This window comes from Salmo salar, chromosome ssa09 (assembly GCF_905237065.1).
Source record: "Salmo salar chromosome ssa09, Ssal_v3.1, whole genome shotgun sequence".
NCBI classification, from domain to species: domain Eukaryota; kingdom Metazoa; phylum Chordata; class Actinopteri; order Salmoniformes; family Salmonidae; genus Salmo; species Salmo salar.
In genome coordinates this window covers 119,977,726-119,996,076 of record NC_059450.1, presented here as the reverse complement: position 1 = coordinate 119,996,076, position 18,351 = coordinate 119,977,726, and the positions used below count along the sequence as shown (strand labels likewise).

The following is an 18,351-nucleotide window of genomic DNA, read 5'->3' as shown; positions in this document are numbered from 1 at the left end:
CTAAACCTGTCCCGGTCAACTGTAAGTGCTGTTATTGTGAAGTGGAAACGTCTAAGAGCAACAACGGCTCAGCCTCAAAGTGGCTCAGCCTACATCGCAGTGCTAGCTGGGCCACTAGAGATTCTGGGTTCGAGTCCAGGCTCTGTCGCAGCTGGCCGCAACCGGGAGACCCATGGGGCGGGGCACAATTGGCCCAGCGTCGTCCAGGTTAGGGGAGGGCCGGCAGGGATGTCCTTGTCCCATTGCGCACTAGCAAATCCTGTGGCGGGCTGGGCGCAGTGCACGCTGACACGGTCACCAGGTGTACAGTGTTTCCTCAAACACATTGGTGTGGCTGGCTTCCGGGTAAAGTGGGCATTGCGTCAAAAAGCAGTGTGGCTTGGTTGGGTTGTGTTTCGGAGGATGCACGGCTCTCGACCTTTGCCTCTCCCGAGTCCATACGGGAGTTGCAGCGATGAGACAAGACTGTAACTACCAATTGGATACCATGAAATTGGGGAAAAAATGGGCAAGACATTTTTTTATAATAATATTTCCTCTACAGTACCAGTCAAAAGTTTGGACACACCTACTCATTTACTATTTTCTACATTGAAGAATAATAGTGAAGACATCTAAACTATGAAATAACACATATGGAATCATGCAGTAACCAAAAAAGTGTTAAACAACTAGATATCCTTCAAAGTAGCCATCGCCGCCTTGATGACAGCTTTGCACACTCTTGGCATTCTCTCAACCAGCTTCATGAGGTAGTCACCTAAAATGCATTTCAATTAATAGGTGTGCCTTGTTAAAAGTTAATTTGTGGAATTTATTTCCTTCTTAATGCATTTGAGCCAATCAGTTGTAGTGACAAGGTAGGGGTGGTATACAGAAGATAGCCCTATTTGGTAAAAGACCAAGTCCATATTAAGGTAAGAACAGTTCAAATAAGCAAAGAAAAATGACAGTCCATCATTACTTTAAAACATGAAGGTCAGTCAACGTGGAACATTTCAAGAACTTTGAACGTTTCTTCAAGTGCAGTAGCAAAAACCATCAAGCGATATGATGGAACTGGCTCTCACGAGGACTGCCACTGGAAAGGAAGACCCAGAGTTATCTAAACTGCAGAAGATAAGTTCATTAGAGTTACCAGCCTTGGAAATTTCATGGTTGAATTGCTGCAAAGAAATCACTACGAAAGGACACCAATAAGAGGAAGAGACTTGTTTGGGCCAATAAACATGAGCAATGGACATTAGACAGGTATGAGATTTTTGACCGCCGTGACTTTGTGAGACGCAGATCTTCGCATGTGTTGTTCCCACCGTGAAGCATCGAAGAGGAGGTGTGATGGTGTGGGGGTGCTTTGATAGTGACACTGTCAGTGATTTATTTAGAATTCAAGGCACGCTTAACCAGCATGGCTACCACAGAATTCTGTAGTGTAGAACTTTTTTAAGGATCTGGGAACCCCTGCCAAATCATTCAACTGAAGGGGAAAAGGTGTTGGCGTGCCCTCTTCACGACCAGTGGTGTAAAGAAAAAAAACATTTAAAGTACTTCTTAAGTTGTTTTTTGGGGTATATGTACTTTACTTTACTATTTATCATTTTTTACTTTTACTTCACTACATTCCCTAAGACAATAATGTACTTTTTACTCCATACATTTTTGCTGACACCCAAAAGTACTCTTTACATTTTACATGCTTAGCTGGAAAGGAAAATGATCCAATTCACGCACTTATCAAGAGATCATCCCTACTGCCTCTGACTTAACGGACTCATAGCACACAGGCTTTGTTTGTTAATTATGTCTGAGTGTTGGAGTGTGCCCCTGGCTATCCATAAATTAAAAAAACAAGACAATGTTTTTTGCTGTCAGGTTTGCTTAATATAAGGAATTTTTTATAACTTATACTTTTAATTTTGATACTTAAGTATATTTCAAATCAAATACTTTTAGACTTTTACTCAACTAGAATTTTACTGGGTGACTTTCAACTTTTACTTGAGTCATTTTCTATTAATTAAGGTATCTTTAATTTTACTCAAGTATGACGATGGGTACTTTTTCCACCACTGTTCACGACCTTCTTGGTGTGTTTGGACCATGATAGTTTGTTGGTGATGTGGACACCAAGGAACTTAAAACTCTCGACCCGCTCCACTACAGCCCGTCAATGTGAATGGGAGCGTGTTCAGCCCTCCTATTCCTGTGGTCCACTATCATCTCATTTGTCTTGCTCATGTTAAGGGAGAGGTTGTTGTCCTGGCACCACACTGCCAGGTCTCTGACATCCCTATAGGCTGTCTCATCGTTGTCGGTGATCAGGCCTACCACTGTTGTGTCATCAGCAAGCTTAATGATGGTGTTGGATTCGTGCTTGGCCACGCAGTCGTGTGTGAACAGGGAATACAGGAGGGGGCCATGCACGCACCCCTGAGGGGCCCCCGTTTTGAGGATCAGCGTAGCAGATGTGTGGTTGTCTACCCTTACCACTTGGGGTGGCCCATCAGGAAGTCCAGGATCCAGTTGCAGGGCGAGGTGTTAAGTCCCGGGGTCCTTAGCTTAGTGATTATCTTTGTGGACACTATAGTGTTGAACACTCAGCTGTAGTAAATGAACAGCATTCTCACGTAGGTGTTCCTTTTGTCCAGGTGGGAAAGGGCAGTGTGGAGTGTGATTGAGATTGTGTCATCTGTGGATCTGTTGGGGCGGTATGCGAATTGTAGTGGGTCTAGGATTTCCGGGATGATGGTGTTGATGTGAGCCATGACCAGCCTTTCAAAGCACTTCAAAGCACCAGTATCTATCAACAGGAAATACTCTTCGTGTTGGCATTGAGAGATGGGACAGCATGGCAATTGCATGGTTATTGTTGGGTTGGGCTAATTACTGCTGTGATAACATGCAGGGATTAATGAATTAATAATGAATTGTGCATGGCTAATTACCCATATTGACTAGATTGATGTTAATTGCATTGTTAACACTGTGTATTGCATATTGGAGAACTGAAAAATAACCACAGGGGACCTAAACAGACACCACGCAGGACCAGGGCTTCAAACCAAAGACCTTTTCAACTCTAATCATTAGCTCATTCCCATGGCCATAACACTGTGCTGTATTTTTACTCAGGATCCACAGAAGAAGAGTGAAGTATGGCTCAGAGGGAGGAGAGGGAAGAGGAGCAGGAAGTGTGACGATACAGGAAGGAAAAAGAGAAATTATGGTGGTGGGATGAGGGCAGAGCACACCGAGGGATGATGAGAGGCTGGAGAAAAAAGAAGAGAGATGGAGGGAAAGAGGAGAACAAGAAGGGAAGTAGAGAGAGGAGAGAATTCGTTCATGTGAGTTAGGGCCAAAGAGGCTTGCTGTCCACTGAGTCTCGTGAATACATAAACCCAAAGCTATCTATAATCTATAAATCACTGCATAGGGAACTGAGGGTTGTAATCTGCCGAAAAGCCTGTCTTAGCGAACGATTTGGGGCAAATAAACAGAGGAGCACTTTAATATTTTACACATTGTCTCGCGTCCATGTGGTACTTGCGAACTGCGGTCGTTAAATTACGCCCCACACTAGCTTAAAGCCCCTCAATAGCCTGAATCTACTAATCCTTTCTGCTGTGGGATAACACACACTAATAGGTAACACACCACTGGACAAGGCATCTGGGACACAACTAATATCAGGGCTGATAGATAGACTACATGGACAAAAGTATGTGGACACCTGCTCGTTGAATATCTCATTCCAAAATCATGGCCGTTTATATGGAGTTGGTCCCCCCTTTGCTGCTATAACAGCCTCCACTCTTCTGGGAAGGCTTTCCACTAGATGTAGGAACATTGCTGCGGGGACCCACTTCCATTCAGCCACAAGAGCATTAGTGAAGTAGGGCACTGATGTTGGGCGATTAGGCCTGGCTCACAGTCGGCGTTCCAATTCATCCCAAAGGTGTTCGATGGTTTTGAGGTCAGGGCTCTGTACAGTTGGCACTAAGCATTCGGGCAAGTAGCATTCTCCTGACATCTGCCAAACCCAGATTTGTCGGTCGGACTGCCAGATGAGGAAGTGTGATTCATCACTCCAGAGAACGTGTTTCCACTGCTCCAGAGTCCAATGGTGGAGAGCTTTACACCAATCCAGACGATTCTTGGCATAGCATCTTAGGTTTGTGTGCGGCTGCTCTGCCATGGAAACCCATTTCATGAAGCTCCCAACAAACAGTTCTTGTGCTGACGTAGCTTCCAGAGGCAGTTTGGAATTCAGTAGTGAGTGTTGCAACCGAGGACAGACAATTTTTACGCGCTGCGCGATTCAGCACTCGCCGGTCCCGTTCTGTGACTTGTGTGGCCTACCACTTCGCGGCTGAGCCATTTTTGCTCCTAGACGTTTCCACTTCACAATAACAGCACTTACAGTTGACCGGGGCAGCTCTATCAGGGCAGAAATTTGACAAACTGACTTTTTGCAAAGGTGGCATCCTATGACGGTGCCACTATGAATGTCACTGAGCTCTTCAGTATGGGCCATTCTACTGCCCATGATTGTCTATGGTGATTGCATTGCTATGTGCTCGATTTTATACACCTGTACTTTTGTATATATAGTGTAAGTCTGTACATTGTAGCATTGTTTATTAGGTGCCTCATATTAAATCTGCTGTTGGTTGGTGTTGCATGACCATGTCTGCATTGGAACAGAGAGGGAAAACTGTGCCAAGACCAAACGAAGCTTGTGTCTTGTGTTTGGTCTGTTTGCGCATCATGTGCAAAGATGTGATCATGATGTCGTAACACAGTGACGTGAAGGTAGAGGTTATCACATTTTTCTCTGAGAGCGTGGTTTCAAAGTGTGGTCAGTGACTGAGGACAGTTTAGTGGATTATGGGGACGTAATCCATCCCCCCCCCAGAATACGCACATTGCAGTAGCCCTTCTCCCTTCTATGACAGGGGCCCCGGCTCTGTCAGTGAAATCTGCTGTAACCATGTACAGATGGGATCTCCTGCATGCTCACTCTGCAGTTCTTACACGCATCAGACCTGACGTGCTCGTTCATACTCAAGTAATGTTGCACGGCCTTGGAAAGCCATTTGGCTCTTGTTTTAAGTTGGTGAGGTAAGGGAACTGGTGAAAACTTTGTGTAGACAACACACCATTAGGGATCAATTCAGACACTCAGCACACATTAACCTGGCTGTCCTCTGGTGGAGAAGTAAAATATCATGCAATAAACTTCTACAGTGTGTTAAATGTACCGTTGCTAGTCGCTGTCCATCACTTAGCTACAACCTTATTCATGTTTAGTTGAAACACATTTTTGCCAGACTGAACCTGTGCTGCATACATATTCTGAGATCTTTTCACGATGTACAGTATTGTAATGGCTGTCGTCGGATTTAGACCAAAATGCAGAGGGGAAATGTGCACTCATCTTCTTTATTATAATCGGACAAGAAGGAGAACCAAAATAAACACGTACACAAAGAAACCACAACAACTGTTCACAGGCTGGTAAGGCACAAGGCTATACACAGAACAATCTCCCACAAAGTACTCAACAAACACACACCTATATATAGGACTCTCAATCAGAGGCAACTAGAAAACACCTGCCTCCAATTGAGAGTCCAACCCCAATTAACAAAACATAGAAATACGAAAGACTAGACAGAACATAGAAATACACTAACATATAACAGTGCCCAAACCCCCCCCCCCGGAATACATAAATCAAATACCCTACTAAACAAACCACCACCCCGAACCACATAAAACAAATACCCTCTGCCACGTCCTGACCAAACTACAATAACAAATAACCCCTATTACTGGTCAGGACGTGACAAGTATATTCATCGAGAGAGAGAGAGAGAGAGAGAGAGACAGAGAGAGAGAGAGAGAGAGAGAGAGAAAAAAAACCCCACCTTGTCAGGTTATGAATTACCTATGGCTGTAAAAGAGAGAGATAACATAACACCCTGTCAGGTTATGAATTACCTATGGCTGTAAAAAAAAACTTGTGGCATGTTTAATGCAGCAGTGTCTCTATATTCCGCTGCTTCTCTGAAGATCTCTCTGGATGATTCCTTTACAGATTTCATTAAAACTGAGCATCAGAAAATCACAGGAACAAAAAAAAAAAAACACCAGTCTCAACTTCAACAGTGAAAAAGCCATATCTCAGACAGGCCAATAAAAAGAAAAGATTAAGATGGGCAAAAGAACACAGACACTGGACAGAGGAACTCTGCCTAGAAGGCCAGCATCCCGGAGTCGTCTCTTCACTGTTGACATTGAGACTGGTGTTTTGCGGGTACTATTTAATGAAGCTGCCAGTTGAGGACTTGTGAGGCGTCTGTTTCTCAAACTAGACACTCTAATGTACTTGTCCTCTTGCTCAGGTGTGCACCGGGGCCTCCCACTCCTCTTTCTATTCTGGTTAGGGACAGTTTGCGCTGTTCTGTGAAGGGAGTAGTACACAGCGTTGTACGAGATCTTCAGTTTCTTGGCAATTTCTGGCACGGAATAGCCTTCATCTCTCAGAACAAGAATAGACTGACGAGTTTCAGAAGAAAGTTATTTGTTTCTGACCATTTTGAGCCTGTAATCAAACCTACAAATGCTGATGCTCCAGATACTCAACTAGTCTAAAGAAGGTCAGTTTTATTGCTTCTTTATTAATCAGGACAACAGTTTTCAGCTGTGCTAACATAATTGCAAAATGGTTTTCTAATGATCAATTAACCTTTTAAAATGATAAACCTGGATTAGCTAACACAATGTGCCAATGGAACGCAGGAGTGATGGTTGCTGATAATGTGCCTATGTAGATATTCCATAAAAAATGTCAGTTTCCAGCTACAATAGTCATTTAAAACATTAACAATGTCTGCACTGTATTTCTGATCAATTTGATGTTATTTTAATGGGCAAAAAATGCTTTTCTCCCAAAAACAAGGACATTTCTAAGTGACCCCAAACTCTTGAATGGTGGGGTAAATATCTATTAATTGTGCTTAATGTCAGAGGAACAGCATGAAATTGCAATAGAACGACCAGTTCCAGAGGAAGAGAATCTAGACAAACAAGGCATTTTGTAGTACAGTGGCACTTGACTGACGTTGTACTACAGTGTCCCCTGAGTTGGGTTTTCTGGGTTAAAAAGAAAACATACACTAGCCACTGGCTGCGTTACATACAGCCATCAGTGAGAGCACACCACCTCCCTTAACATTTAAAAGCTTCTAACATTGAAATGCCAATAAACAGAAAACCCTTTTCAAAGCATTTAAATTTTGCACACCTCATGCTGGCACACTAAATATATAAAAGTGAAAGTATTCCCAGGCACATGAAAGCTATCGACGGAGGTCAGTAACCGTACCTCGAGGGATGAAACGCGGAAGTCACCATTACAGAGCGCCAGACGACACGCTGGGTGCAACTATGTGCAATTTTTCTAAATTACATTCAGAATAATATGAATTATCCTTCATGTATTTTTAGAGAATGGTAATTATCTGGTCAAGACACTTTCCTGGTCTTCCTGTTTTCACTGGAGCCGTGTAATATTCAGTGATTTTATCACAGACATCAGACATAATAGTCTTCAACCACATAATATCTCGGAATTGGAAGCCATTACTATGATCGGGGGCATAACCTCCAATCATCAGCTCTACCAGGTTCAAGAGGTTATGTCTCTATTCCTTCTAGTCTATAGGGGAATTTATGGTAACAAGAACACACTCACAGTGCTTATGTTGGAATTTCCTCTGCCTACAGTATACAAAAGCAACATGGTCCCATTTGAATATGTCAAAATAGTGACATTTAACCAAAGTACAGGCAACTGTCAAAATAAAGGAAACACCAACATAGTGTTTTAATAGGGCATTGGGCCACCACGATGCACCGTGGCTTGGATTCTACAAGTGTCGAATCAAATTGTATTTGTCACATGCGCCAAATACAACAGTGAAATGCTTTCTTACAAGCCCTTAACCAACAAGGCAGTTTTCAGAAAAATAAGTGTTAAGAAAAAAAATAGATACGTTAAAAAATATATATATCTTTTTTTACTAATAATTATAGAGCAGCAGTAAAATAACAGTAGCGAGGCTATATATAGGGGGTACTGGTACAGAGTCAATGTGCGGGGGTACAGGTTAGTCAAGGTAATTGAGGTAATATGTACATGGTAGCGGTAAAGTGACTATGCATAGATAATAATAGAGTAGCAGCAGTGTAAAAGGGGGGGGGACAATGTAAATATTCTGAGTAGCCATTTGATTAGCTGTTCAGGAATCTTATGGCTTGGGGGTAGAAGCTGTTAAGAAGCCTTTTGGGCCTAGACTTGGGTCTCTGGTACCACTTGCTGTGCAGTAGCAGAGAGAACAGGCTCTGACTAGGGTTTTTAGGGCCTTCCTCTGACACCGCCTGGTATAGAGGTCCTGGATGGCAGGAAGCTTGGCCCCAGTGATGTACTAGGTCACACGCACTATCCTCTGTAGTGCCTTGCGGTCAGAGGCGAGCAGTTTCCATACCAGGCAGTGATGCAACCAGTCAGGATGCTCTCAATGTTGCAGCTGTAGAACTTTTTGAGGATCTGAGGACCCTAGGCTTTGTCATGCCCTCTTCACAACTATCTTAGTGTGTTTCGACCATGATAGTTTGTTGGTGATGTTGACACCAAGGAACTTGAAGCTCTCAACCTGCTGCATAAAACCCCCTTCGATGAGAATGGGGGCGTTCTCGGTCCTCCTTTTCCTGTAGTCCACAATCATCTCCTTTGTCTTGATCACATTGAGGGAGAGGTTGTTATCCTGGCACCACACAGCCAGGTCTCTGACCTCCTCCCTCTACTGTAGTCTCATCGTTGGCGGTGATCAGGCATACCACTGTTGTGTAGCCTGCAAACTTAATGATAGTGTTGGAGTTGTGTTTTGCCAAGCAGTCGTGTGTGAACAGGAAGTACAGGAGGGGACTAAGTACACACCCCTGAGGGGCCCCAGGTTTGAGGATCAGCGTGGCAGATGTGTTGTTGCCTACCCTTACCACCTGGGGGGCGGCCCGTCAGGAAGTCCAGGATCTAGTTGCAGAGGGAGGTGTTTAGTCCCAGGGTCCTTAGCTTAGTGATTAGCTATGGTGTTGAACGCTGAGCTGTAGTCAATGAATAGCATTCTCACGTAGGTGTTCCTTTTGTCCAGGTGGGAAAGGGCAGTGTGGAGTGCAATAGAGATTGCATCACCTGTGGATCTGTTGGGGCAGAATGCAAATTGAAGTGGGTCTAGGGTTTCTGGGAAAATGTTTTTTATGTGAGCCATGACCAGCCTTTCAAAGGACTTCATGTCTACAGACGTGAGTGCTACGGGTCGGTAGTCATTTAGGCAGGCTACCTTAGTGTTCTTGGGACAGGGACTAAGGTGGTCTGCTTGAAACAAGTTGGTATTACAGACTCAGTCAGGGACAGGTTGAAAATGTCAGTGAAGACACTTGCCAGTTGGTCACGCATGCTCGGAGTCTGGAACTCTATTGGAGGGATTCAACACCATTCTTCCACAAGAAATTCTATCATTTGGTGTTTTGTTGAGGGTGGTGGGAAACACTGTCTCAGGCGCCGCTCCAGAATTTCCCATAAGTGTTCAATTGGGTTGAGATCTGGTGACCGAGACGGCCATGGCATATGGTTTAGCCAAAATAATGGCCAGCCCAGCATATTTATACATGACCCTAAGCATGATGGGATGTTAATTACCTAACTCAGGATGCACACCTGTGTGAAAGCGCCTGCTTTCAATATACTTTGTATGCCTCATTTATTCAAGTGTTACTCTTATTTTGGCAGTTACCTGTATGTCACTTATGCTGACATATTAATTACATGTCACTTGAGGTGACATATTACTTTTTTGTCACTATGGTGATATTACTTATATGTCACTATACAACAAAAGCTGAGATTGAATAAATCCTTGAACCAGAGAAAAAGCTTACATGCATACACTATACAAACATAAAGTGATGCTGGTTGGTGGCCAGTGTGTGAGGTGGATTACAGCAGCTATGTGGTCATACAAGGCAGGAGAGCATTAAACCTCTGGGATGCTCAGTCACTGCCATGCCAAGGGAATTAGAGCACACTACTCTACCTTCTGACCCATTGATTCCCCTGACCCCTCGGTTTATAAACAAACAATCCTTGCTAATGCCCTGATACATAATAATCCTCTATCAGACACTGTTGGAGGATTATGATAGGCTAACGCACAAGGAGGCAAGGTGTCTTATAGGTGTTGTAGGTTTAAATGTTATAGAATGTGGCTTACGAATAATAACTGCACCTTGGAAGTTTAATGATAGCTTTAAAATGCTTGCCATGCAAGCTTTACATTTTACGTTGGTGTTAAAATGGAGAACCAAGGTGCAGCACTAAATTAGCCATCTTCATAAAGCACGATACAAGACTGTCTCTGTATTACAGATAGATAGACAAAGAATATTTCTAAACCCTCCCCTGCAAGGCCATCAAATTTCAAGCCACTGAAGCTGAAAATCAAAATGGCAATTTGAGGCCATTCTCTGGATGCTACTACAGCAGGACAACATCCGCCTAAAAGATGCATAAGCCCTGGGAGCAACGCACAGGGACAGGAAATCCACATTAAAGACAGGTTAGTGTGTGAACCACAGATGTGTCCCTCTCCTCACTCACAAAAGTGTCACAACAGAAAGTTACTCCCAACAGTTTCACAACAGGAAGTTGTGGACGTACAATCATACCCAGGGTTGGGTAGGTTACTTTCTAAATGTAATCTCTTACAGTTACAAGTTACCTGTCCAAAATTGTAATCAGTAATGTAACTTTTGGATTACCCAAACTCATTAACGTAATCTGATTACATTAAGTTACTTTTACTTTCCCCTTAAGAGGTATTAGAAGAAGACACAAATGTATTTTACCAATTGAACAACATCTATTGCAGGATAAATCAATGTAAAGTTTACATAGCTGGCCATATGGATGTTACATTTTACTTTATGGGTTGGTTATGTAGGCTTCTTCTAACCCATTGCTTTCTACTACATATAATAATACGATTACATTATATTTTTACATTAAAAAACAAAGTCTATCAGAATTCCAGTCATTCCAATAAATGTTATACCCCTTGATCTTCAAGAATAGGACTTGGAAATATGGAAGTATTGATTAGTGAAAATTGTTTTACCTGAGCATAACCCCAAAACGAAGGACTTGTTAGCCAGCCCTACTCTGTTGTTTATGATTTTGTTGTTATTGAGGACTGATTGGGCTCATTGATTCGAGTTGAAAAATGAATGCTGCGCTCATGGAATGGCATGCTTTAAGCACTACTGAAAAGTGCCATTTACATGTGACAAATGAATGCCATATGCTGCATTTACTATAGGCATATTGTTTACCTTTTTGTTGGCGACACTTTCATATCTTGGTAATATGCAGCTGTTTTAAAGGGCAATTCCACAGATGAAACAATAACAGAACGGTTGCCCCGCCTCTGTTTTGGTAAAAAGCTGAGGGATGGGCCTGGAGAAATGTAACCACTCTCAGATTAATAGACAGAGCTATGGATGCAAGGATTGACCATCCATGAGGTCAAAAGTTTTAACCATGGTATGAGGCTATACAGTGTTTATTTACATTTACAATGTTTACAAACATTGGAGAAAAACAAACTAATATTTTGGCCTCTCATGGAGTGTGACAGTTAATATAAGCTAATGAGGTTTTTATAACTTATATTCTTCAAGAATAAATACATACAGTTGAAGTCAGAAGTTTACATACACTTAGTTTGGAGTCATTAAAACTCATTTTTTAACCACTCCAAAAATGTATTGTTAACAAACTGTAGTTTTGGCAAGTCGGTTAGGACATCTACTTTGTGCATGACAAGTATTTTTTCCAACAATTGTTTACAGACAGATTATTTCACTTACAATTCACTTTATCACAATTCCAGTGGATCAAAACTTTACATACAATAAGCTTGGAAATATCCAGAAAATGTCATGGCTTTAGAAGCTTCTGATAGGCTAACTGACATAATATGAGTCAATTTGAGGTGTACCTGTGGATGTATTTCAAGGCCTACCTTCAAACTCAGTGCCTCTTTGCTTGATATCATGGGAAAATCAAAAGAAATCAGCCAAGACCTCAGATTTTTTTTTGTTGACCTCCACAAGTCTTGTTCATCCTTGGGAGTAATTTCCAAATGCCTGCAGGTACCACGTTCACCTGTACAAACAACAGTACGCAAGTATAAACACCAAGGGACCACGCAGCCGTCATACCGCTCAGGAAGGAGACGCGTTCTGTCTCCTAGAGATTAACGTACTTTGGTGCGAAAAGTGAAAATCAATCCCAGAACAACAGCAAAGGACCTTGTGAAGATGCTGGAGGAAACAGGTACAAAAGTATTTATATCCACAGTAAAACGAGTCCTATATCGACATAACGTGAAAGGCCGCTCAGCAAGGAAGAAGCCACTGCTCCAAAACCACCATATAAAAGCCAGACTACGGTTTGCAACTGCACATGGGGACAAATATCATACTTTTGAGAAATATCCTCTGGTCTGATGAAACAAAAATAGAACTGTTTGGACATACTGACCATCGTTATGTTTGGAGGAAAAAGGGAAAGGCTTGCAAGCCAAAGTACACCATCCCAACTGTGTAGCACGGGGGTGGCAGCATCAAGTTGTGGGGGTGCTTTGCTGCAGGAGGGACTATTGCACTTCACAAAATTGATGGCATCATGAGGCAGGAAAATTATGTGGATATATTGAAGCAACATCTCAAGACATCAGTCAGGAAGTTAAAGCTTGGTCGCCAATGGATAATGACCCCAAGCATACTTCCAAAGTTGTGGCAAAATAGCTTAAGGACAACAAAGTCAAGGTATTGGAGTGGCCATCACAAAGCCCTGACCTCAATCCGATCGAAAATTTGAGGGCAGAATTGAAAAAGCGTGTGCGAGCAAGGAGGCCTACAAACCTGACTCAGTTACACCAACTCTGTCAGGAGGAATGGGACAAAATTCACCCAACTTATTGTGGGAAGCTTGTGAAAGGCTACCCAAAACATTTGACCCAAGTTAAACAATTTAAAGGCAATGCTACCAAATATTAATTGACTGTATGTAAACTTCTGACCCACTGACAGTCTGATGAAAGAAATAGTCATTTAGTCATTTAGCAGATACTCTTATCCGGAGCGACTTACAGTAGTGAATCGATTTCATAAATTTTTTCTGTACTGGTCCCCTGTGGGAATCGAACCCACAACCCTGGCGTTGCAAACACCATGCTCTAGCAACTGAGCCACACGGGACCACATATATCATTTATAAGTCCAAAAATGGATGTAGCAACTACAGATTGCCCCTTTAAGTCTATCACCATGAATTAGATTGAGCAATAAAAAATAAAATAAACTTTTATTCCATAGGCTGGAATCCACACTACGCAGCTGTTGCAAGAGCACATTTTTCATTGTCTGTCCACTGGTTTCAAAAACAATGATTGATAGGCAGCTTAAACTTCTTGAATTCACACACACATTTAGATTTGTGAACAGCCATTCACAACAACCACAATCCATGAGGCGCAAATAGCTAAATGAGAAAGCAGCAGAGTGATTCACATCAATGCGCTATGTAGATATCAATAATAAGTGATATCCATATCGCCGTAGACTACATCACTGCTGTCATCCTTACCTCCAAGCGTATTTTCAAATTGGATAATCTTTGGATGCTGACAGCGGTCGCACCATTGGAAGACATAGCTTGGACTGTAGCCTACAAAATCCTATTCCAGCTCTTTCCCATGCTCCTTCAAACCCATTTGGTGTGTCATCCTAGTGGTCTCTGACTTGTGGTCAGACTCGCTCAGGTGGAACAAACTTAAAAGTGCGCCTTTTTTCAATGCTGATTTGAATGTCATTGAGAAAACAGAAGTGTCAAAGATTTTTTTTTTAGCAAACTTCCTTTCTGATTTTAAAAGTAATCCTTGAAGTAATCATCTAGTTTTTCAAAAGTATCTGTAATCTGATTACAATATATTTGCTGGTAACCTAACGGATTACAGTTACCGTTTTTTCGTAATCCCTTACATGTTACGGATTCCGTTACTCCCCAATCCTGCTCATACCGTATGCGTGCAGTCTAGTGGTTAGAGCAACAACCTTCAGAGCACATATACCGTCTCAGCAAGGGTTTGAATCCACTGCCCTTCTGACAAACTCTCTCCTATCTCTATTCAATTAAAATGTGTGTATTCTCACAGCTCAGTTTGATGACACTAATGAGATTGACATTATAGTCATTTAGCAGACACTCCTATCCAGAGCGACTTACAGGAGCAATTACGGTTAAGTTCCTTGCTCAAGGGCACATCGACAGATTCTTCACCTTGTCAGCTTGGGAGTTCGAATCACCAACCTTTTGGTTAGTGGCCTTACGCCCTTAACAGCTAGGCTACCAAACCGCCGAATCCAAACATTGCACTGAGGTGTTTTGGCATGACCTCAGCTCAATAGCCTCAAGCTTCTCTTTTGGGTACTGTTAGTGGTCTGCCAGTGGTCTCTCTCTCTCTCTCTCTCTCTCTCTCTCTCTCTCTCTCTCTCTCTCTCTCTCTCTCTCTCTCTCTCTCTCTCTCTCTCTCTCTCTCTCTGGGTGTCTCTCTCGCTCTCTCTCTCTCTAATATCTCCATCATTAATTTATACATTTCCCCAGAACCAGCTATCACAGTCATCTTTTGAAGGCTTGTCCTCCTAGCTCGTCTCTGTCGCTCATGCACTTTGCAAGTAGTCCCAAAGGTCTTTTAATTTTTGAGGAGATATTTTTAGCTTTAAAATAATCGAGGTGGAAACTTCCATCTGTCCTACACACATTCCAGCTGCTCCTTTTTAGCAGTGAACATTTTTATTTTCGCATACATTTTCCAGAGAAAACGAACACAAATGACTTGAGCACGTATTTAATGTATAAATCGTACTCTAATGTGTTTTTAAAGAATAATTGATTATTGAAATCATATATTCAATATCATTTCGAAGGGAGACTCATCATGAAGGACCACAGATGATCACAGAGACCATGTGTTTTGATTGAACTTATTCTAAATTACCAGTGTAGAGGAAACTGGCCACAGCATTATGAGGGACCAGGAAATTCAGCCAAGACACCCGGCTAACACCCCTACTTTTTGCCCGGGTTATGGTATTTCAGAAAGCCTGTTGATGTCTGGAGGGTTAAAGCTTACAGTCCCTGCATAGAAACTCTTATTGCCAAGAAATCGGTGTTAAATTGATGCTGATAAAGTACCTTACTGCTATTATGAGTTTTTCCATTGCTGCTTTTTTTTATTTTTTATGTTTCGCCTAGGCCGACTCTTCATCTTCCCAACACAGCATTTAACTCATGGGATGCGGAGAACTTCAAACGAGATGCCACTACATCGGGGCACTGGTGGAACCAGGCAATTTAAAATGCATTATATTCAACAACAACTAGTTGAAAAGTTCAGGGACACCACTTCAGATGAATTTAATTTGCAGAATTGATCAGCATGCCGGATTGGTTCTCCAGCCCTCCAGCTATCTAGTGAAATCTTTAGAGCCGGCCACGGAGAGACACACTCTGGGTATGGCCCTGGGCATAATTTCACAAGCAGAACCAATCCGCCATTTATTCTGTCCTTTTAAAAGTCCCTTGAACCAGCTCTGGATTTTTTTTTTACATAAAACTTTTTCTGCATCACTTTGTGCTCTGCATGTATCTGAATGTCCGTACTCTGTCTGCCTGGCCTTAGCTAATTGACAGGAATGCAACATTTATGTTGGAAGGCTTGAGGACAGGCTACTTTTCCAACTAAGGGTGACAGTTTGAAGGGACTTTCAGTGAACTCGACAGTGTGAAGGGGACTATGTCTGGCGTCACTTGTGTGGAGAGAGTTCCCTTGTGACACGGTTTCTCCCAGACACAGGGGAGTTCTAGCGGAAACTAACAGCCACAGTCAGCTAAAGAGAGACCACAGCACAGCACGGGGAGACAACCCACTGGGCACAGACATCAATTCAATGTCTATTCCACATTGGTTCAACATAATTTCATTGAAATGACATGGAAACAACGTTGATTCAACCAGTTTGTGCCCAGTGGGAAGTGACGCTGAAGTAATACGGGCCAGTAGAGTGCACTGTATCTCTCCTCTTCACCCAAACACTTTACCCCAACAAACCAGTAGTACCATATCAACAGACCTAGCTTCCCCATACTAGTGATGTAACTCAGGGAGTTTATAATGAGTTGATCAGATCACTTCATATAACTGAGTGATGATGCATGAGATGCACATTGCACCCAAGGGCGGTCAATATCAATATACAGCAGAAACAAGAAGAAATCTATTGCCAGTTCACTGTATTTATAGACAAACACCTAGATAGAAAGAGGACATATTTGAAAAGTAAATCAACAGCTTGTGTTCAGTTATGTGTCTTCTTTGGATACATTGTACAGTATGAACCACACATGGTCATCTCTTTCGAGTACAAGGGAGAACTGCTGCACCTCACCCTTTGAACTCTTGCATTTTCCACTGGATTACTTTAAGTACAGAGCAGATAAAGTGAGACCCTGATTACAGGAGTAGACTTGGATGGGATGGGGAGAAGGATGCTCTGTCTCTGTCCACTATTGAATAAGGATGACATCAGACATATAGCAAAGTATAGTGTTATGTTAAATAACTAGCACTCAATTGGATCAAACCAGAATGCAAAGTGACACTTCTCTGTGATACACAACCATGTGAGGGAGAATTCAGAGGGTGCAGGTTCATGTAGCGAATATATTACACAAGCATTGGCCATTTCAACTTGTTCTGCACATACTTTGTGGTAATATAAAGTTGACTTTGTATATTATTGTCGTCTACCCCCACCTAGTTCCCATCTATATATTCTGAAAACTTCTTATGAGGTTGTACAGCTACAACGATAAGGCGGCCAGGGCGCGTCGTCACAGGGAATCGAGTGCTCTTCTTAATCGCGCGGATTATCCGATGCCACCCTTTGTCGTCTGGACGGATCTGCGTTTCTATCTCAGACAAACACTGAATGTTCCACTACATGTTTCACTCCGTATCCATGGCATTGGCAACAACAGAGAATAAAGATTTGAGCTCCCTGTCCGATGTTCCAAAAAAACGCACATCGTGTGCATATGAAAGCAATCAAAAGTGATTTTCATGCGATATGGGAAAACCTATTTAAGCAAAGTAATTCTAAATCATTGCTTTAGATTGTGCTGAAATGGAGGGGATTTACAGAGAGATTCAAATATATTAAGGGAAGGATCAAACGTAAGCATGGCATGCGCTCTTGGCGAGGTTGCTTCCATGGCACAATTGTAATTCCAAAGTCGCCTATATTGCAATCATAGATTACATAAATGCAATATTGTATCCCAATCACTTACTTATGATCACATTGATATAATACAACATCTCATGTAAAGATTGTTGTGTAGGCCGGTCTTATGTTTGTTCAAATGAATGTCAATAGTGGTAAAAAAAAAAAATCCATCACATTTTGTCATGGTGTTAGACTGGCAGGGACAGTTTAATGTCACTCAAGTAGCTAGGCCTAAAAACTTTTTCAAGTAATAAATAAATGTCTTACCTTCCATGCAAAATAAAACCAGCCAAGCAATCCATAGGTCCGAATTATGGAATTTCATCATGGTTCGTAACTACTTGGCAAGTCGTTTTGTGTGCCTTCTTGATTAAATAAATCGTTATTTCACAGTTTATTTGATGGAAAGTAACGGTCTCTCGAAACAGCATACATGTATACAGTCCCAATGGTTTACGCAATAATCAGATGCGTTTAATGTCGCAAAACAAAATGTTTAATTTTCTAAAAGTCGAAAGAGTAACAAAATGTTGCATCTCCTCATAGACTTCCACCACCCCAAACCTTTGCTTCTTCTTGGTCGTCCTATCTTTTCGTTGTTCACTGTTATTTGTTTGTTGTTGGTCGCACACTCTCGCACTATTTTGCCTGCTGACAGTACTTGGTATTTTACCATTAATTAATTTACGCACGGTCTGAAAATTGTCGACAGTCTTGTTGTTGTAGATACACATTCACAGAAGACATGAAACAGTACAATTTCTTGGAGGGTAGTTGTTTCTTCTTGTACAAGGCTGGCCCATGTTTCTCAACGCAAAACATGCACTCCTTTTCTGTACAGCATTCTATTTGGAACCTTGATCGAGAACTCGCCCGGGC

The 18,351-nt window shown here is 42.1% G+C and overlaps 1 protein-coding gene across 1 annotated transcript in view; it reads right to left on the bottom strand.

Moving 5' to 3' along the window:
• LOC106612643 (immunoglobulin superfamily member 11) overlaps window positions 1-18,351 on the bottom strand; it is a 124,443-nt gene extending 106,092 nt beyond the window's left edge. The window contains exon 1 of the mRNA XM_014213999.2: window positions 17,740-18,351. Coding sequence (XP_014069474.2) covers window positions 17,740-17,800 — 61 coding nt within the window. The 5' untranslated portion in view covers window positions 17,801-18,351. The remainder of the gene's footprint in view (window positions 1-17,739) is intronic.